The sequence below is a fragment of the Schistocerca nitens genome, chromosome 6 (genome assembly GCF_023898315.1).
Source record: "Schistocerca nitens isolate TAMUIC-IGC-003100 chromosome 6, iqSchNite1.1, whole genome shotgun sequence".
Taxonomy (NCBI): Eukaryota; Metazoa; Arthropoda; class Insecta; order Orthoptera; family Acrididae; genus Schistocerca; species Schistocerca nitens.
The window spans coordinates 108,880,917-108,901,164 of record NC_064619.1 but is presented as its reverse complement, the minus strand read 5'-3'; the positions used below and the strand labels follow the sequence as shown (position 1 = coordinate 108,901,164).

The 20,248-nt window shown below is 43.4% G+C and overlaps 1 protein-coding gene across 1 annotated transcript in view; it reads right to left on the bottom strand.

Moving 5' to 3' along the window:
* The window catches only part of LOC126263246 (igLON family member 5-like), a gene marked incomplete at its 5' end in the record, with an annotated part of 171,569 nt that overhangs the window by 52,446 nt on the left and 98,875 nt on the right, over positions 1 to 20,248 (bottom strand). The window contains 2 exons of the mRNA XM_049960331.1: positions 2,480 to 2,588; positions 18,546 to 18,647. Of these exons, the coding sequence (XP_049816288.1) occupies positions 2,480 to 2,588; positions 18,546 to 18,647 (211 nt within the window). The remainder of the gene's footprint in view (positions 1 to 2,479; positions 2,589 to 18,545; positions 18,648 to 20,248) is intronic.

The following is a 20,248-nucleotide window of genomic DNA, read 5'->3' as shown; positions in this document are numbered from 1 at the left end:
ACACACACACACACACACACACACACACAGTGAGAGAGAGAGAGAGAGAGAGAGAGAGAAATAATGTTCACGTCAAGTGTTACAACGGTATCGCCAAATCTAAAATACCTATCTAAGTGCATAACGGATGTTGGCATTTGAAGTGAGGCTAAGTTTCCAGTGGTTCAACGATCGAACCTTGGGCACTTGCTGCTTTCACATTTTTCTCAGTAATGCATCACTCACCAAACCTAATTTTAGGGTGGAAGATGATAACACATCATGTTCGACACTTGTAAACTGTGGGTAACGATTATTGCATTTGGTGCCTAGGCTCTCTAAGACATTTAGAGACTGTATGGCCATAATCTCTTACTAAATAATACCAAGGTTATAATTATAATGCTCCAAGATACAAAAAGTCTTAACAAAGAACGTATCGACAGACAAATGAAATGATCATGCACAATTTTTGGGGTGAGGAATACAATTAGATGAGAACTTTGCTGTAATCTAATACTCGGAGCACATATTTTCGTAACACGGAAACGTGAGCTTATAATGCTCCAAAAAGTACCTTAAGCATGGCCATAGACAATAGTGGAACAAGACATGGGTAAAACATGGCCCACGACAATGATGGAACATGATAGAATTGGAATTTTTTGTCTAAAAAATTAAATCTTTTCACGAAAATAAAATTATTTGTCTAAATACATAGCTATTTTGATTACAAACGCATACCCTATTGCTCATAATAATGTGAAAGTACAATAGTTTCCATTTCCATATATTTGTCCACCTATTAACACTTCATCTTTCACTGTTCTGAGATAAAGAACAAACTCAGCTGAATAACAACGAAGGTTTACGGTTTACCAGTTGTTATATTCGAGGGCAAGCTGAAAAATCATACCTCAGTTCTTATACGAAAATTCTAAATCATTTTAAATAAAACCATCTTTATCGTCATTCTACATCTTTACTCTTTATGTCTACGTATTTGAAGTCCTACGTCTTTGGAATACAGCGGTATGTAACATACCTATGACGGTACGTGAGGAACAGTTTGATGTAAGCGAGTTTCGAATTTAAAGAGTTTTTCCACACGTTCAGTGACCTCAGCATCCTCTCCTAAAGCATAACAATACCAGACAAAACACGAGTGTTGCGGCATCTGCCACAATGTGATATGCCTTGGGTTCACAGTCATCCACCATCTTTTATAGAGTTCGGATTTCGCCCAATCCCATTTTCCCTATTTCCAAACACTTTCGAGGTCTTCACTTTGATAGCGATGTAGCGAAGGAAGAAGAGGTGGGTTTTGCCTTCGTCAACGTGGTCAAACATTCTGTAGTGGCCGTATCAGCAAATTGTTTTCTCTTTGGAAGAAATGTGTTAGTCGCCAGTGTGATTATCTTAAGAAATAAATATGTAGAGGCGAAGAACAAAGATGGTGAGTGATGATGAAGTTTAATTTTAGAAACTTTATAAGTTTTCACATAAATTCAGAGGTGATATTTTTCAACACGAATTCGTATACCGTCTGGCACAGGTCTATTCACCGATATGCTCGTGTTAGCTGGCTCGGGCTCACGCCTCAGTATTCAGAAGCCGAACGGCTTGCGGGTAGCGATGGTATTGGTACCTGTGGGGTGAGGAGGGGAGGGGAGTGGAGGGGAAGGGAGGGGAGATATGGGGAGGGGAGGAGAGGGGAGGAGGAATCGGCACAAAGCAGCTCGGTTGAAATGGCTCTATGCAGTATGGGACTTAACATCTGTGGTCATCAGTCCCCTAAACTTAGAACTACTTAAACCTAACTAACCTAAGGACATCACACACATCCATGCCCGAAGCAGGATTCAAACCTGCGACCGTAGCAGCAGCGCAGTTCCGGACTGAAGCGCCTAGAGCCGCTCGGCCACAGTGGCTGGCCAAAAGCAGCTCGGCGCGAGCAACTGTTGTCTATCAGTCGATTCTACGACCAGCAATGTTGGTACGACGGAGGTAGTATATATCGCTTCGCGATGGCTAACTGACGCCTTTCTAAGCAAATTTATTTTCTAAAAGGGGAGCATTAATGGTAAATTACAATGAGATGAATTTTACATTTGAATTAATTGATCGGTCTAAGGATATGTGGCAGCTAAGTACGATACACGATATTTCTTATGGTTGGTTCTGCATTGGGATGAATGTCGTTTTCGGACAGAGTTTAAATTGACATCAAATTATACTTCGTGACTCTTTTATTGACACGTTAAACATTGAAGTACCTGATGTCCATGAATACTTCTTATTTTGCGTTTCACCAAAGCCTAAACGTATGGTACCATTTCTGAACACTGCTTTCGAAGTTAGGATTCTATGTCGAAGGCACACAGTGATTTCTTTCCCCTCAGAGCGGAAAAAGTGGGAGCACGCATTGCATCCTAGGCACCTCCGGACTGGGCCTGCTGTAGAGTATAGCAAATGAGTGATATATCTGTATATATCTTACCTGTTACTTTAAGCTCCACAAAAATACTCGTTGGCGGATGCGTAGAAACCTGGCACTCGTACCACCCGGCATCACGTGGCTGCACAAATTTTATCTGCAGGCCCCAGCTCTGTAAGCAAGACGTAATAGTGAGAATGAAAGTAGTAAAGCTGAGGTAGTGTAGGCTAAACGTACGGCGCAAAATTATCGGTAGAAGTTATTTAATAGCAGCAAAATTGCGTAATACACATCAACGACGTGTTTATTTTTTCTCTTCATTAACCCAAATACTATAGAGCATCTAGGACAATAATATTCTTTTATACACAGTAGCTATAAACTTTCATATCCATGTAAGTAACAATAAAGTTACATAGTGTAATTGACGAAATAACTGCATTGATGGATGTGTGAATGAAATTGGATCTACCTAATATTTAGCTGAGGAACCATAACTTCCGACACAATGCCATAGCTAAGATTCCTTAAGCCAATTTTCGTTCGTAAACACGATGCGCACATTAAGCTCTCTCCGCACACCACAGGTGCAGTAAGGCGCCACACAGCTGGTCTGCTGTTCATACTTCAATTCTAGCCAATGTGATTGTAAATGAAGACAGTAATAGATCACTTGGGCCCTTCCCTTCGTCCTCGTGACATTCAGTCAAAAGAAGAGCACAGTTCCGTTCCTAGGAGACTCGTAACAGCAGCACGAAGAAACGGAAGAACATGAGTTCTGAACTTGCCGCTTCGGAAGTAGTAAAAACACCGTCGTGATGACCATTTTCCATACTTACAATCTTTGGTCTTTAGAGTAACGTTACAACAATATTTCATGCCTGGAAGAGTTAGACTGAGAACGGCCACAGATAATTTATGCCTAGAAAGCACAGGACGTATCACCCCTTAGGTATTTGTCTCTACTCCGTGTTAAGTGTAGGGGTCCTGTAAAGAGCAGTAAAGGATCAGGGAACAGTCCGTTTCTTTTTGGATTTGTATATAGGTATTTTGCAGGAACAAATTCAAAATTTCAGGTGGCTCGAAAATTTTAATTTAAAGTGTATGACAGAGAAAAGAAAGAACACTTACATTTAACCATCAGACTTTATGGCTCTAGTTCCTCAAAGAACAAAATTAACAGTTCGTGGTTCTGGAAAATAGTTCCAACAGAGCAAAAAGACCAAAGAGATGTAGAATAAATAAAGAGAGCACAATGGGCAGCTTGCATAGACTGAAACGTTGCTAGTCGCTTGGAGAGCCCGCGTACAAATTTGGTCACTTCATTGACATTTGGAAGTTAGTCTCTCACCATGGTCTCATTTGCAGAACTATATCCTTTCTTTCAGGAGTGCTAGATCTGCAAGGTTCGCAGGGGAGCTTCTGTAAATTTGGAAGGTAGGAGACGAGATACTGGCAGAAGTAAAGCTGTGAGTACGGGGCGTGAGTCCTGCTTCGGTAGCTCAGATGGTAGAGCACTTGCCCGCGATAGGCAAAGGTCCCGATTTCGAGTCTCGGTCGGGCACACAGTTTTAATCTGCCAGTAAGTTTCATATCAGCGCTGACTCCGCTGCAGAGTGAAAATCTCATTCTGGATACAGATGGAAGTGTTAGTCTGACGCCTTCGGGAGTAAGGCTGAAATACTAAGCAGGCTTTGTAGCTTGGGATTCAACACTTGTAATGTTACTGCCTGACCACCTCGGGGTACCTATTACAAATGAAGCCCAATGCACTTTCGTATGAGAGGGTGAAGAAGAGTCATTGAATACTATGGTTCTGAAGTCCACGTAAGGTTGACCTGCCAAAATTAATTTAGTTGTCATAAACTGCTAGAAGAGTCCTTCAGAGAACGGATTGCCCGCAAACATTATTTATGTCACAACTGCTATTTTCAAACCAGAGACTCCGAGTGGAGGATAGCATAAGCGGCTTTCTTGGTTAGATATACGAGTTTAGTGCATTCCCTATATGATGGTCTTAGGACTGCTCTCTTGAATCTAAAGGACCCACATCTAGAAACCTTTCTTCCCATGATCAGGTTATTGGACCAATCTCTTCATTCATTAGATACGCAACAGGACCCCTCACATCTGTTTGTAACTCGTCCTCGAAGCCAATTACGGACATCACCTGATTACACTAAGTTTAGATAACGACACGGTATCCCAGTGCTCTCTCCAACAGTTTATTTCCTATAATTACAGTTTTACCACGCGTCAGCAACAATAAGCCATTACCACCAAACAAACTGTACCTCCTGTGGGAAATCCGGACGTAGGGCCGAAGCGTGTGAATCACCTTTGAAGGTTCCGACGTCCTGTATCGACATGGACTCTTCAGACATAGCGGCAGACAATGTGGATTAACCGTACCCAGACATAGCATGTATTCAGTCAGTGTTGCCAAAGTCTACAGAATGTCTTTCAATAATTGTTGAAATCTGTAGCATACCCATTTTCTTGCAGATTGAAACAGGGTCAACCATGACCATTATAGATTGGAAATCATACCGTAACTCCCGACCACATTCGCTCGAACTCTTTTTATACCCCAATAGGAAATTATGACAATGACTTTATAAAATGTAAAGGACAACTAACAGCTGAAGAACAGTATTGGTCGCACAACATCCCATCCTGGATTTTGGTGGTTCCGTGAGAACTGTAGTTCTCTTAGGCATGAACCTCTCCAATACACTAGGATTATAAATTCGCGACCCCCCCTCAAACCACTTCCTCGATACAAAGGTTAAGTAATAAGCTTCAGGAGCCGGCCGGAGTGCCGAGCGATTCTAGGCGCTACAGTCTGGAACCGCGCGACCGCAACGGTCGCAGGTTCGAATCCTGCCTCGGGCATGGATGTGTGTGATGTCCTTAGGTTAGTTAGGTTTAAGTAGTTCTAAGTTCTAGGGGACGTATGACCTCAGCAGTTGAGTCCCATAGTGCTCAGAACCATTTGAACCATTTGAATAAGCTTCAGGGTAATTACAGTGCCTACATGATGAGGACATTCTCACTCGTGTGGACTACATCCATTCTCACTGCTTAGGAATCGAATGGTAGCTTATGCAATTTTGAAGATATCAAGACGATCAACAATGGCAAATTTCTCAGTGGTGCATAGCTGACAGGAAAAGTTGAGGAGATCATGACCTGACTTGTAGGTGGGATATTGTTTACAAAAACTGACGTGGGGCGTGCATACCCCAAAATGCGAGTTGACAAGGAATCCACACAAATCCTACCACTGATACTTCCTTCAGGCTGTACCACTACAACAGACATTTGCTTGGTATAGCCAGGGCCCCAGTGATATTTCAGTGATAACTGCAGCATCTCACTCACGACGTAGTGAGGAAAACGAATTACTTAGACGACATTTTCTTTTAAGGCAAAGATGCACAGGACCTGCTGAACAGCTTGAACACTCTCTTCACCCTCAATAAGCAGGCCAATCTAAGATGTAGCATATGTTGCTGTATTGTTCATCAAGTTGAATATCTTAGACACACTGCTTCCGGCATCTGCCCCACGCTTCAGTATATTCAGGCAGTAAAACTTCTCGTCCTACCAATACCAGCTAGTAGAAATCGGTGTTGGGGAACTGAATTCCTACTAAAAGTCTATTCCCCGTAGGACCTCCGTTACTGATCCATTACACTACCTACTGCAGAGAAATGTCCGTTGGCAAAGGACTGCAGGATGTTACGAAGCTTTCAGACTTAGAACAGGTCCTTCCCTCTCCCTTGTGCCTCACAGCAAATGACCCCACTAAATCTGTTATCCTGGCAGCAGACGAGTCCAGCCCCACACGATTGACAAAGTGTAATGGGGAGTAGGTTTTATTCCTAAAACCCTCACCAATACGCACTAAAATTATAGTCTGATTGAGAAAGATGCATTATCCATCATTTTTGGCCTTAAAACTTCCATGATTATGTGTGTGTGTGTGTGTGTGTGTGTATGTGTGTGTGTCAGGCATTTTACATTATTCGTTGGCCCTAAGCTTCTGATTTGTCTTTTTAAGTCTTCAGATAACATTACCACCAAAAACACATGCCACCTTCTATGGTGGGCCCTGTTCCTGTCAGTTATAGTAATGGAAATGAGAGTTTGGCGTCATTGGCCGGAAGGCCCCTTTCAGGGCAGGTACGGCCGCCTTGGTGCAGGTCTTATTATATTCGGCGCCACATTGGGCGACCTGCGCGCCGGATGGGGATGAAATGATGATGAATACCACAAAACACCCAGTCCGTGAGCGGAGAAAATCTCCGACCCAGCCGGGAATCGAGCCCGGGCCCGTAGAACGAAAATCCGTCACGCTGACCACTCAGCTATCGGGGCGGATAGTTATAGTAATGACATCCAGTGTTACTCTACAATACAACAAGCAAATGCTCATAACCTTTCCCACCTATCCCAGTAGTATTCACAGCATTGTGTGTCAGAAAAGGCATCGCCCTAGTTTATGCAGTAGCCTGGCATTCTGCCTCAGATGGATTAGCAGAAAGTCTTACCAACATTTTTAAGACCCAAATGTCCAAACAGCACGGTCACTATCCCATGCAGAGGGGTCTCGCCATTTTTCTAGCTTCCTACAGGAGAACAACACAGGATGGTTCATCTTCTGCTGAGAAACTTCACAGCCAATCTCATAAGTCATAACTATCTATCCTCCAATCTACAGTTCACAGCCACCCCACTCACAGGTCATCCGCCGTTGTTTTCCTCTTGAAGTCCAAGTGTGGGCACTTCTTTTACCTGCGGAAGGCCTATGTCGGTTTCTAACAGTAATATCAAAATTACTATGCAGGGAAGTGCCTTATGTCCACCAAATAATTCTCATTCTTGAGGTTGTGAACTCTTACTTTCAGACATATATTAAAATAATCCACCACCATCCCCCAAATCGTTTACCATACGTTAGCAGAGCTGACGTTGTAAGATGGCTGCTATAGATTCAGACGTCCACGTAAAGCAGATTTAAGCAATGTCACATAGTCCCAAAGAACATGGCAATAAAATACATACTTAGAGACCTACACTTCTTGACCTATAGGAAGATCAGTGTGTAGTATCAAGGGATTCCTCACCCCCCCCCCCCCCCCCCCCCAACCATGGGCCCCAAATATGTAGTGGCAAATGCAGCAGCCATAAATAAAAGTGTATTTCATTACGAGGGGGACCCCTGAGACTACACATTGATCTTGCTAAAAACTGGAAGCATAGGTATATGAGTATCTATATCTTTGCTTACTAGTTCTTTAGAAACATGTGACCTTGCTCAGCTTGCTGACATCGAGAATGTACCACTTTCTTTCGTTCCACCTCCAACACCGCCGAGCTTTCTCAATCACCGTCAGCTACCAGCTCACTGGAGGGCCGTTCAACCCCTTTACGCTGTACCAAGGCTTAACGCCTATAGTGGCAGTAACCAACACTACAAAATTTCGTAGAAGACAGATGGCCTTGCTCCAACCATACACCAAGAGACGACCCAAGTGCTGATGAAGTTTCCTAGGGCACACGCCGATTCCATTTGAACTCCATGAACCAGGAATCCCAATTCACAATCATTTCCACACTGTCGCTGACATTCACTTCCGTCTTCATGCCCCTGGGAACTGGCATCGTTCATGTCCACTTCTACAGAGGAGGCATGGAACTTCTACTTCTGAAGTGGGTGTGTTCTTGAACTTCTGTTCGGTGACACCCTAACCAGCCTACAGCTGCCTGAAATACGAGTATTATTGTTCTAATTAAAGAAGCAATTTACTTTACGTTTCCTTTCAGTGTATTAATCTTAGATAAACAATCTTTTTCACCCGTTTGAAACCTGTATATATTATGTGATACCTTGAGTGGGAATATGAACTACAATATGTAAAGGAAGCAATACAACGAAGTAGTAACGGGGGGGGGGGGGGGAGGTGCAGGGTGGCTCAGAGAGGAACAGGCTGTGGAGAGAAATTCGTGTTGGGCTGACCTAAACTGGTCAGAAGACTGATGATTTAAAAAAAAATTTATAGCCAGGGAAAAATGGTGTAAATTGGGTACTGTTTTTTCTTGTGTAAACCTATCACAATGCTGTTTATGTTACGTGCTATGGGCTATGGATTCAACATAGAATTACGACGTCGTGAGTAGTGTAACAAAAGCTAAGCTATGTGTACCGAGCTCCGTTCGATAGTGGTGCGTCAATACCGAAGGACAAGCGATGAACAGGACAAAATGGCACCCGAACAGACAACCCCATTGAGGAGCCGACTGACAGCGTACGGTGTTCGCTGGAGCGCGGCAGAGCAGCGTGGCTCAGTCAGCCTTCCACAGTCAGCATGCTCCACAGCGTTGCGGAACTTCAAGGTGCTGTGCGCCGTGACGCAGTTAGTGAGGAAGAACGTATACGAATAGTCGTAACTGATATTCCTCCTCCTCGTCCACGATCGACCGATGGTCTCTCAGTGAGATAACACAAGATGAATGTTACCTATCTGTTTTAGTTGATTAGTTATAGTTGATTAAATTTTAAAGGGCTAAGGGGTGACACGTCCTTTTACATTCACTTTACCTGACAAAGGCCTATCATCCTCAGCGAATAGTTTACTTAGCACAAGAGTCGTGGCGTATGGAGGAGCACATTTGTTTCGTCCGTGGCTTGGATAATGCTCAGCAGCTTGTTTCGCAGACTCCACGTGAGAGAGGACTGCCAGTGCATTTGGCTGATATGGGTGCCTCTGAGGTAGAGGTTAGAGGAACGGTGGATGAGTGCTGTCAATTGGCGGAGAGTCAAAAACGTAATGCATTCTCGAAGCTGGTATACCAAGGAGCTGTGTGCAGAACGTAACCAATAGTGAGCATATTGCATTGCCTGTGTGTGGACACAAACCACCCAGTGTGGCGTTTTTTTTTTTTTTTTTTTTGTTTTTTCTTTTCCATGGTGAGGAAACGGTGACTGGGGTGGAGACGGAGACCAGGGCTTCCACATTACAAGACGTGTTTAGTGGCCGACAGCATTATTATTGTCGGAGTTCAGTGCAGTGAGTGTATTGGATGATCAGTAACATTACATATAAAACTATGTGGATACAGTGCGAAGAACCCTGGTTGTATTGTAGTGGCAAGCGTGATTTCTGTAAAAGCTAGAACCATGTTGCCTTCGTTATTTATATGTCGTGAATGTGACTGATTAGGTATGGGACATTGTACAGAATGTGATCTTGTTATTATTACGTCAGGAGTGTGACTAATTTCGTTTATACAGTTTTACAGCATACTTTCTTGTTATTTTAGCCCTTGAGAGTGCACTGCTTTGTATATCATATGGCACATGAAAGACTACTAAAAAATTATCTTAGGTAGTTCTGTAGTTATTTCATAGCAGTTTCGCTTTAATGACTAGTTGGTGATGGGAGTGGCCGTAGTTCTACATTTTGTAGAGCGCTAATGTAAGCTGATGCAATTAATTTACAGTGTTGTCTTCTTCTTGTCCTGCGGTTAATTGCATAATATAATTTTACTGTAATTTTTCTGCCTCTGACCATTGGGTCATATATTGTACCTTTTGTCATTGGTCCGATGCTGTTTTCTCGGTGAAGTCTTTTGAATACTTTTTTCATCGGATTTAAGGTAATTTAAGTTCTTATCTCGTGAGCCCTGCCTGCAAGAACTGTACTGGGCTGTTAATTAAGTTCTGTTCGTTATCATTCCTCTACTGTCAAGAAGAGTAATTCATATGTAACACCTTCTTTATAAAATTGAGTTCACGCCTGTACACACAGCCCAGACCTCACTCCATCCAAGTGCTACGTTACTGAGTAGTATATAAAAGAAAAGGGAAATGACTCGAAGAAGATGGTCAAAGAAATAGAAAGCACACAGGACGAGAGGCAAAAGTTGATAGATAATTGTGCGTTTGTGAAAAGATCGTTACGCGAAATTTACATCAACTACTACCGCCATACCTTACCTAAAGATCTTGACAAGGACCAGATAAAATTCCGCTCCTAAGTATAAGCCCTAAGTGGGTTTAAAGCTTCCACCCACGAACTCGTTAATCACTCTAGAGTGGCAGTAGGAGACAGAAAAAGTAAAACCGTAGTTTCAAATTTCGCATTTAAGAAATCATTCACGCAGGTGAATTGTCCAAAGACGCCGTCCTCTGATTCTCGCACACACTCCCACAAGGAGGACATAGTAATAAGAATGTACTCTGCTGCATTGGCCCCTTACTTAGGTCGCATTTATCGCGAATCCCACGGCCGGCGATTGGGAAGAATCGTCTGTGATCCCTGCATATAAAGAGGGTAAGAGAACGGACCACAAAATTACAGACCAATATCTTTAAAGTGAGTTTGCTGCTGAATATTTGAACACATTATCAGTTCGAATATAATAAATTTCCTCGACAGGGGAAAGTTACCGTCCATAAAGCCGTCTTCTGGAAAGCATGACTCTCGCGAAAATCTTGCTCTTTTCTCACTTGATTTCTCACAAACTATGGGTGAAGGGCAACAAGCAGACTCCATATTCCTTGATTTCTGTAAAATATTTGACTCGGCGCCACACCGTCAACTGTTAACAAAGATAAAAGGATACGGAATAGGTTCCAAGATGTGTGAGACATCTTAAGTAACACAATTCAATATGTTGTCCTCGACGGCGAGTGTTTATCACAGACAAGTATATCATCAGGAGGGCCCAGGGAAGCATGATAGGACCGCTGGTATTTTCTATATACATAAATGGTTCAAATGGTTCAAATGGCTCTGAGCACTATGGGACTTAACATCTGTGGACATCAGTCCCCTAGAACTTAGAACTACTTAAACCTAACTAACCTAAGGACATCACACACATCCACGCCCGAGGCAGGATTCGAACCTGCGACCGTAGCGGTCACGCGGTTCCAGACTGAAGCGCCTGGAACCGCACGGCCACACCGGCCGGCTATACATAAATGATCTGGCAGACAGGGTAAGCCGCAGTTTGTGGCTGTTTGCTGATTACGCTGTGGGTTTAGGGAAGGTCTCGTCGTTGATTGTAGGAGAACACAGGATGACTTAAATATAACTTTTGGTTGGGGTGATGAATGACAGCTAGCTCTAAATGCAGAAAAATGGAATTAAAAGCACACGAGTACGAAAAACAAATGTATTATGTTCGTGTACAGTTTTGGTAGTGTGCTAATTGACGCAGTTCATGTCGATTAAATATCTAGGTGTAATGTTGCAAACGAATTTGAAAAGGAACAAGCGTACAAGGGTAGTAGTAGGGAAGGTGAATAGTCGATTTCCGTTTATTTGCAAAATATTATAAAAATATGCCTCATCTGTAAAGGAGACCACATAGAAGACCACAGTGCGACCGATTATTAAGTACCAATCTCATATTTCGGATGCGCACCAAGTCGGATTAAAAGAAGACGTCGAAGCAATACAGAGGCGGGATGCTAGATTTGTTACCGGTAGGTTGGAACACTATGCAGGTATTACGGAGATGCTTCGGGAACTCAGCTGGAAATCATTGGTGAGGATGTGGCGTTCTTTTCGAACATCGCTACTGAGGCTATTTGAGGCTGACTGCAGAACGATTCTATTGACGCCAACGTACGTTTAAAGTAAGGATGACGAAGTTAAGATACGAGAAATAAGGTCTCATACGGAAGCGTACAGATGGTCGCTTTTACCGCCCTCTTTTTGCGACTGAAACAGGAAAGACAATGACTAGTAGTTGCACAGGGTGCCCTCTGTCACGTGCCATTGGGTGGCTTGCGGAGTATGTATGTACCTGAATACTGGTGGAATTATTTACTTGAGAAGGGCGTTACCTAGGTACTATCAGAAATTATTGTAAGGCGGCAATAATTTGCATATTCCGAATCACAGAACTCGGGAAGACACTTGACTCAGACATAGGGCAATATGCTGATGGGACCTATCTTTATGTGCGAGTAATTACCTGTATTCAATGATTATGGCACAATTCGTGTATAGTGCTGACCTTAATGCGTTTTATCCAAGTACTGCAACAGGCTTCATTTTGTGCGTGAAGGTGGTCCGATTTTGGCCGAAACTGTTTGTTTTTAATAAAGCGATATGCAGTTAAGTGGAAATTATGATTTTTCAGATGTACCAGATACAGTGAAAACTGATTCTCAGTTGGGAAACGTCGTTGCCCCACATTATCGTTCCATGCCACATTTGTATTTCCTGACGGGAACGAGCTGAAATACCACTTACAAGGGAACCTCCCCATCGCACCCCCCCCCCCCCCTCAGATTTAGTTATAAGTTAGCACAGTGGATAGGCCTTGAAAAACTGAACACAGATCAATTGAGAAAACAGGAAGAAGTTGTGTGGAACTGTGAAAAAATAAGAAAAATATACAAACTGAGTAGTTCATGGGAAGATAGGCAACATCAAGGACACTGGGACTGCAGGAGCGCCGTGATCTCGTGGTAACGTGAGCAGCTGCGGAACGAAAGGTCCTTGGTTCATATCTTCCATCGGGTGAAAACTTTAATTTTTTATTTTCAGTTTATGTGACAAACTCTTATGTTTTCATTACTTTTTGGGAGTGATTATCACATCCACAAGAAAACCTAAATCGGGCAAGGTAGAAGAATCTTTTTACCCATTCGCCAAATGTACAAGTTAGGTGGGTCGACAACATATTCCTGTCATGTGACGCACATGCCGTCACCAGTGTCGTATAGAATATATCAGATGTGTTTTCCTGTGGAGGAATCGGTTGACCTATGACCTTGCGATCAAATGTTTTCGGTTCCGATTGGAGAGGCACGTCCTTTCGTCTACTAATCGCACGGTTTTGCGATGCGGTCGCAAAACACAGACACAGACACTAAACTTATTACAGTGAACAGAGACGTCAATGAACGAACGGAAAGATAATAACTATGCAAAAATAAAGAAAGTAAAATTTTCACTCGTGGGAAGTCTTGAACCAAGGACCTCTCCTTCTGCAGCTGCTCACGCTACCACGTGACCACGGCGCTCCTGAGCTCACGTTCTCCTTGATGTTGCCTATGTAGCCCATGGACTACTCAGTTTGTATATTTTGCTTATTTTTTCACAGTTCCACACAACTTCTTCCTGTTTTCTCAATCGATTTGTGTTCAGTTTATCAAGGCCTATCCACTGTGCCAAGTTATAGCTAAATCTGAGGGGGGTGCAATGGGGAGGTTCCCTTGTTAGAAGCGTGCAAGGGAGTACTCAGAACGAGGAAAAGGGATCTCTTCTTCCAACCTTTCCGAGAAACATTATAGTGCTCAAAAATCGAACTCTCGTCCTCCCTCCCTGCTCTCACATTACGGCGAATCAATTCGCTACGAGATAAAGTATCCTTGTCCATTTGCAGTGAACATCGCGAAATGCATTCACCATTTGTCTGTGTTCTCAATCAAACAGAGAACAAGAAATTGCTGACGTGCAAGAATCTTCTACTGACGTTCACCTGTAGTACATGGTGGGTTATTTCACGTTAGTAGCTAATGAAAATAAAAAAAAAGAGTGTGTATGTATAAACGTACCGCATGTACCTGAAAGTTTCTTGGCTGACAGTAAGTAATATGTACAAAACTGGTAATAGCTACACTGAAGAGCCAAAGAAACTGTTGCACCTGCCTAATATCGTGTAAGGTCCTCGCGAACGCGCAGAAGTGTCGCAACACGACGCGGCATGCACTCGACTAATGTCTGAAGCAGTGATGGAGGGGACTGACACCGGGAATCCTGCAGGGATGTCCATGGATCCGTAACGGTGCGAGGAGGTGGATATCACCTCTGAACAGCATGTTGCAGACACACTCAATAATTTTCATGTCTGGGGAGTTTGGTGGTCAGCAGAAGTGTTTAAGCTCACAAGAGTGTTCTTGGAGCAACTCTGTAGCAACTGTGGACGTGTGGGGTGTCTCATTGTCATGCTGAAATTGCACAGCGGACATGAACTGATGGAAATGATCAGATAGGATGCTTGCGTACGTGTCATCTGTCAGAGTCGTTTCTAGCCGTATCAGGGGTCCCATATGACTCCCACAGCACACGCCACACCATTACAGAGCCGCTACCAGCTTGAAAAGTCCCCTGCTGACACGCAGTGTCCATGGATTCGTGAGGTTGTCTCCATACCCATACACACCCATCCGCTCGAAGCTATTTTAAACGAGACTCGTCCAACAAGGCAACATGTTTCCAGTTATCAACAGTGCAATGTCGGTGTTGACGGACCCATGCGAGGCGTAAAGGTTTGTGTCGTGCAGTCATCAAGGGTACACGAGTGGGCCTTCGCTTTCAAAAGCCCATATCGATGATGTTTCGTTGAACAGTTCGCAGGCTGACACTTGTTGATGGGCCAGCACTGAAATATGCAGAAAGTTACGGAAGGGTTGAATTTCCGTCACGTTGAACGAATCTCTGCTGCCGTTGTTGATCCCGCACTTGCAGCATCCTTTTCCAGCCGCAGCTATATCGGAGATTTGATGTTTACTGGATTCATGATATTCACGGGACACTAGTTAATGGTCGTACGGGAAATTCCCCACTTATTGCTACCTCGAGATGATGTATCGCATCACACGTTCGGCGACTATAACACCATGTTCAAACTCACATATATCCTGATAACCTGCATTATAGCAGAGAAGCCGACCTAACAACTGCAACAGACACTTGCTGTCTTCTACAGGCGTTGCCTACCACAGTAACATATTCTGCCTATTGAACTTGAATAGGCATGATAATACCAGATTCTTTGGCACTTCTTTGTATTTGTTAGGTAATTATCTGCAGAATTAATGTAACTGCCAGAGCAATTAACACTATTGCCAGTTATGTATTGATTTTACTATACCATTTAGCGATTTTCTTAACCCAAACCAAAATATTTAAGTAATTTTTCAAGATAAGCTATTCGCCTTTTATGACTGAGTTGTTGTCTTCTTTGGACACATGAAGGTACATCAGTTTATTTTCCACCCTACGAGTCAGTGAGATGGAATACAGACAGAGCAAAAATCGTGCCCGACGCGCACAGTCACAAGAATAATAAGAGAGACAGTCAGTTTCAGGGGATAATGCTGTCCGTAGATTTAAGTTAAAATTAAATCACTCCTGAAATAAGTACATATATATAACGCAGAGTTCAGGTCAGATTTAGGTCTAAATTAGATATGTTTAATTCATTCTTCTGCTGGAATCTAATTAATTTTAGTACGACACACGGCAGTTACAAAAAAGCTTTATCCTAGGTACAATTTTCAACAAGATTATGGCAATTTGCCGTATGTTACAAGCATTCTCAGAGCACAGAAGCAGTAAGTTAATTCCATATGTTTAAGTTCAAAATATGAACTTCCCAAAGTATAGTCGGTACAACGGAGATTTACAATAATAATAATAATAATAATAACAATAATAATAGTACTTCCAGTGTAACACATGAACTGCAGCAGTACCCATTCACCGTTAGGATGGAGCAAGAAAGTATCGTCAGAGCGGAACGAAGTAACACGGGTGAAACGAAGAGGAGTTTCTATTTCAGAACCTGTCACTGTGTAGTCCGTCGTATTACGACATTCACCACAGTTCAACTGCGTTCTCATTAGGGTATGACCATAGGAAACCTGTATGGTCAATAAATCCCGCGTGTTGTACACTCACCATCGTAATAAGCGATATCACATCTAGATTACCGATTGTACTGTTTTGGCTAATCTTTTGCTTCCTACGGGTATTTACAAAGCTCTGCGAATCAGCAATGTAGTTACCCGCCGGATGCCTTTATATTTCCCACTCTGCGTAAGCGACTTCCGTGGCACAATCTTGGCTTCCCTTAAGATGGTGTCTCAGTGTACGCGACCATAAAGTTTAGAGAGCGGATGTGTTTGGTAGTGGGAAAGTGCCTTTGTCTTTATTCTTCCATTTGACTTTCTTCCGTAGATGGCAGCAAGAGGTACCTAAAACCCAGACGTTTATAGTACACATCCTGACATGTTGCAAATATCTCAAGAACCCATCGAAGCTGCAATACAGCGCACTGCGATGAAGTAGCCCGAGAACATTTCTACCTTGGTAGGCGTTCGTACTTTTAATATTTGAGATGGCATTTTCTTCACTTCCCATTAATTCTGTGTTTTTAATAAATACACACACATCAAAAAAATTTGGCATCACCTCGGTTCTGAGAGTTCCGGAACCTGTACAGAAAACTGGAATAGAGATCAACATAATCATCATTTCCGTCCTTTTTGTTGCTGATGAAAACCACACACTGCATGTTGATCCCCTATACAACAAGAGCTTCAGAGGTGTTCGTCCAGATCGCCGTACACACCGGTACCTTTAATACCCAGTAGCACGTCATCATGCATTGATGCATGCCTGCATTCGTCGTGGCATACTATCCACCAGTTCATCGAGGCACTGTTGGTCCAGATTGTCCCACTGCTCTACGGCGATTCGGCGTAGATCCCGCAGGATGGCTCATGAGCCACCTACACCATAAACAGCCGTTTAAATCTATCCCTGGAATGTTCGACCGGGTTCATGTGTGGAGAACATGCTGCCCACTCTAGTCGAGCGATGTCGTTACCCTGAAGGAAATAATTCTCAAGAGGTGCACGGTGGGGGTGCGAATTGTCATCCATGAAGACGGATGCCTCGCCATTTTGATGCCGATATGGTTGCATTATCTGTCGGAGGATGACATTCACGTACCGAAATGCCGTCAATGCGCCGTCCATGACCACCAGCGGCGTACGTTGGCCCCACATAATGGCATCCCAAAACAGCAGGAAACCTCCACCTTTCTGCACTCGATAGACAGTGCGTCTAAGGCGTTCAGCCTGACCGGATGGCCTCCAAACACATCACCGAAGATTGTCTGGTTGAAGGCATCTGCGACACTCATCGGTGAAGAGAACGTTATGCCATTCGGCATGTTGTTGGGACCATCTGTACCGCGCTGCATGGTGTCGTCGTTGCAAAGATCGACCTCGCCATGGACGTCTGGAGTGAAGTTGTGCATCATGCAGCCTATTGCGCACAGTTTTAGTCGTAACACGGCGTCCTGTGGCTGCACGAAAAGCATTATTCGACATGGTGGCGTTGCTGTCAGGATTCCTCAAGGCGGCAGCCTGCAGGTAGGGTTGTCCACTTCAGTAGTAACCCTATTGCAGGCTGAGCGAGGCATGTAATCGACAGTTCCCGTCTCTCTGTATTTCCCCCATGTCCGAACAACATCGCTGTGGTTCACTCCGAGACGCCTGGACACATCCCTTCCTGGCACAAAGTAACCATTCGGACGTGAACCGTCTAGGCATGGTTGAACTACAGACAACACATTCCTGGTGGAATGACTGGAACTGATCAGCTGTCGGACACCCTCCGTCTAATAGGCGCTGTTTATTCATGGCTGTTTACATCTTTGGGCGGGTTTAGTGACATCTGTGACACGTCAAATGGATTGTGTCTGTAATACAAAACCCACAATCAACGTCTACTGTCAAGAGATTCTGAGAACCGGGGTGATGCAAAACTTCTTTTGATGTGTGTAGTTCAAGTTAGCTTCTTCAAATCGTCTGTTTCTGGCGTACTCTTTATAAACAATATAGTCCGTGTAGGAAGGTGTACGCCTCTGTGAATCTGTAGGTGTGGTGAGCGTTTAACTTTCCGAAGGAGGAATCTTCATTAGCCTGTTCTCAAGCTGGTTGGGCACTGTCGCGATCACGAGAGTTTTGTTTTGTTTTGGTGAAATCCCAGTCATGTGTGCATCACTAAACGCAGATAAATTCTGCCTTCTGACATTCTTTAATGGGGATTTTAGGAGGGCTACTATGATGAGCTGAGGTACATTGTTATACAACTTGAATTTTCGCTTACTTGAGGACAGAAGTGAGAGATAATTTTTCCCCAAATGCTGGGGGCTTACACGTCTTTTAGAGAGGACATATAACCATATGCGTCATGCTCAGTGTTAAATAATTCTGACGCTAAGGACTTGGTCAGTTATATTGGAGTATAATAAACGTGGAACAGGAAAGAGAGAAACGAAGGTAGAGGCGTGAATGAGTTACTTGCAGATGCCGCGCGTGCACCACCAGGAATCGGTCGTCGCTGCTGTACGTTGCCAGCCCCACGGTGAGTAGGTGGTAGTCCTTGCGTCGTATCCACGACACCTGCAACACACATAGGAGAACAAGAATGTAATATCTGGAGATAGGGCGGCCAACTGAACGTACCCACAGATACTGTCATCTTGAATATACAAACAATGTCAACATTCTTGACGTCCTGAAAATACGGTCTGTTTCCTTCCCCAGTCATCCCTCTGTCGTACCTTGGGCTTCTTCAATGGGTTCCATCTCTTACGCCCTGTCGTCGATACATGGTTAAACAGTAAACTGTCTTTCTTCTGTCCTCTGTGGACGTCGAACTATCAAGGTCAGCATCTGTTTAGAGAACTTCAACTGGGTGGAGCAGGGCCTATGTGTTATCATACATTCCGAACATGCTGAATGTTTTAGGCTTTGTGTAGTCTCTAATCTATTGAGTACTCTCTAGAGTTCTAATGTTTGTCATGAGCGGCTCTAGGCAGCATGGGATAATTTAAGACAGATTTGTAGACGACCTTTCAATAGAGCCAAGACGTCACATTTGGCAGAAAATGTACGGAGTGACCTTCCAATAAGGATCGATGTTTCATTCTACGTCGTCCGGTGGCAACAATATTTCATCTTTTAACTTGCACTTAAATATATGCTGAATTATATCATATTAATACTTTTTTACTCTTAGCTGATGCGGTTTCATTTACATATACGAATTGTATGGTAGTAAACAGTAAATGTCAATCAAGTACAAGGTGTAGCTATAGATAAGCACATTGTAAGTATAGAAAATTCGATTCCCATGCCCAGCCTTATCAATTTCCTAAGCTCTTACAGAACGTTAGAACGTAAACAAAATGTAAATCAGAAACTTGCTGTCAGATTAAAAGTGTGTGACGGACCGAGACTAGAACTCCGGACCAATGCTGTGAGGACGGATTGTGGGTCGTGCTTAGGTAGCCCAATAGGTATAATTTTTAACATCGTGCACCCTGACAGCAACTGTTATAATTGAACATGTAACACGTCAGCCTCAGATGCAAATAGAAACCAATTTTTTCAAAGGTTTCAGCCAAAATAATTTGGCTTTCTTCAGAAGCCTCTCGCGGCCTACCGACTTCGTCTGCGCAATGGGGGTGTATTATTTCTCTTCAACCCAAGTAATGTAGATGTATGACTGGTTACTACGGTGCTACAGTTTTATACCTGAAATGGCCAAACTTTGGCATGCGTTAGTTTATTGTCACTGGTTTCTGAAAAAGGCCAAATTATTTTGCCTGAAACCTGGGAAAAGACTGGTGTCTATTTGCAACTGATGGAGACGTGTTACATGTTCTATTGGTAGAACACTTGCCTGCGATTGGCAAAAGCCTCGAGTTCGATTCTCAGTTCTGCATACAGCTTTAATCTCCCGGAAGTTCTATATCAGCCAACGTCCAGCTGCAGAGTCAAAATCTCACTTAGGAAACGTAAATAAAAATAATGCATACTTTGTAAGCTGATGGATTTTGGCGTGGGCCCTACCTATACCGAGAGGGCGAATTATAGACTGAAAACGGACACGAGTGCCCTTTTGAATGCCGTGGGTGTGTGGGATTACAGGCGAAAACCGGTAACACTGGAATATAGCATCAATGACGTCTGGAAAAACCCTTTGCAAAGTAGCATTT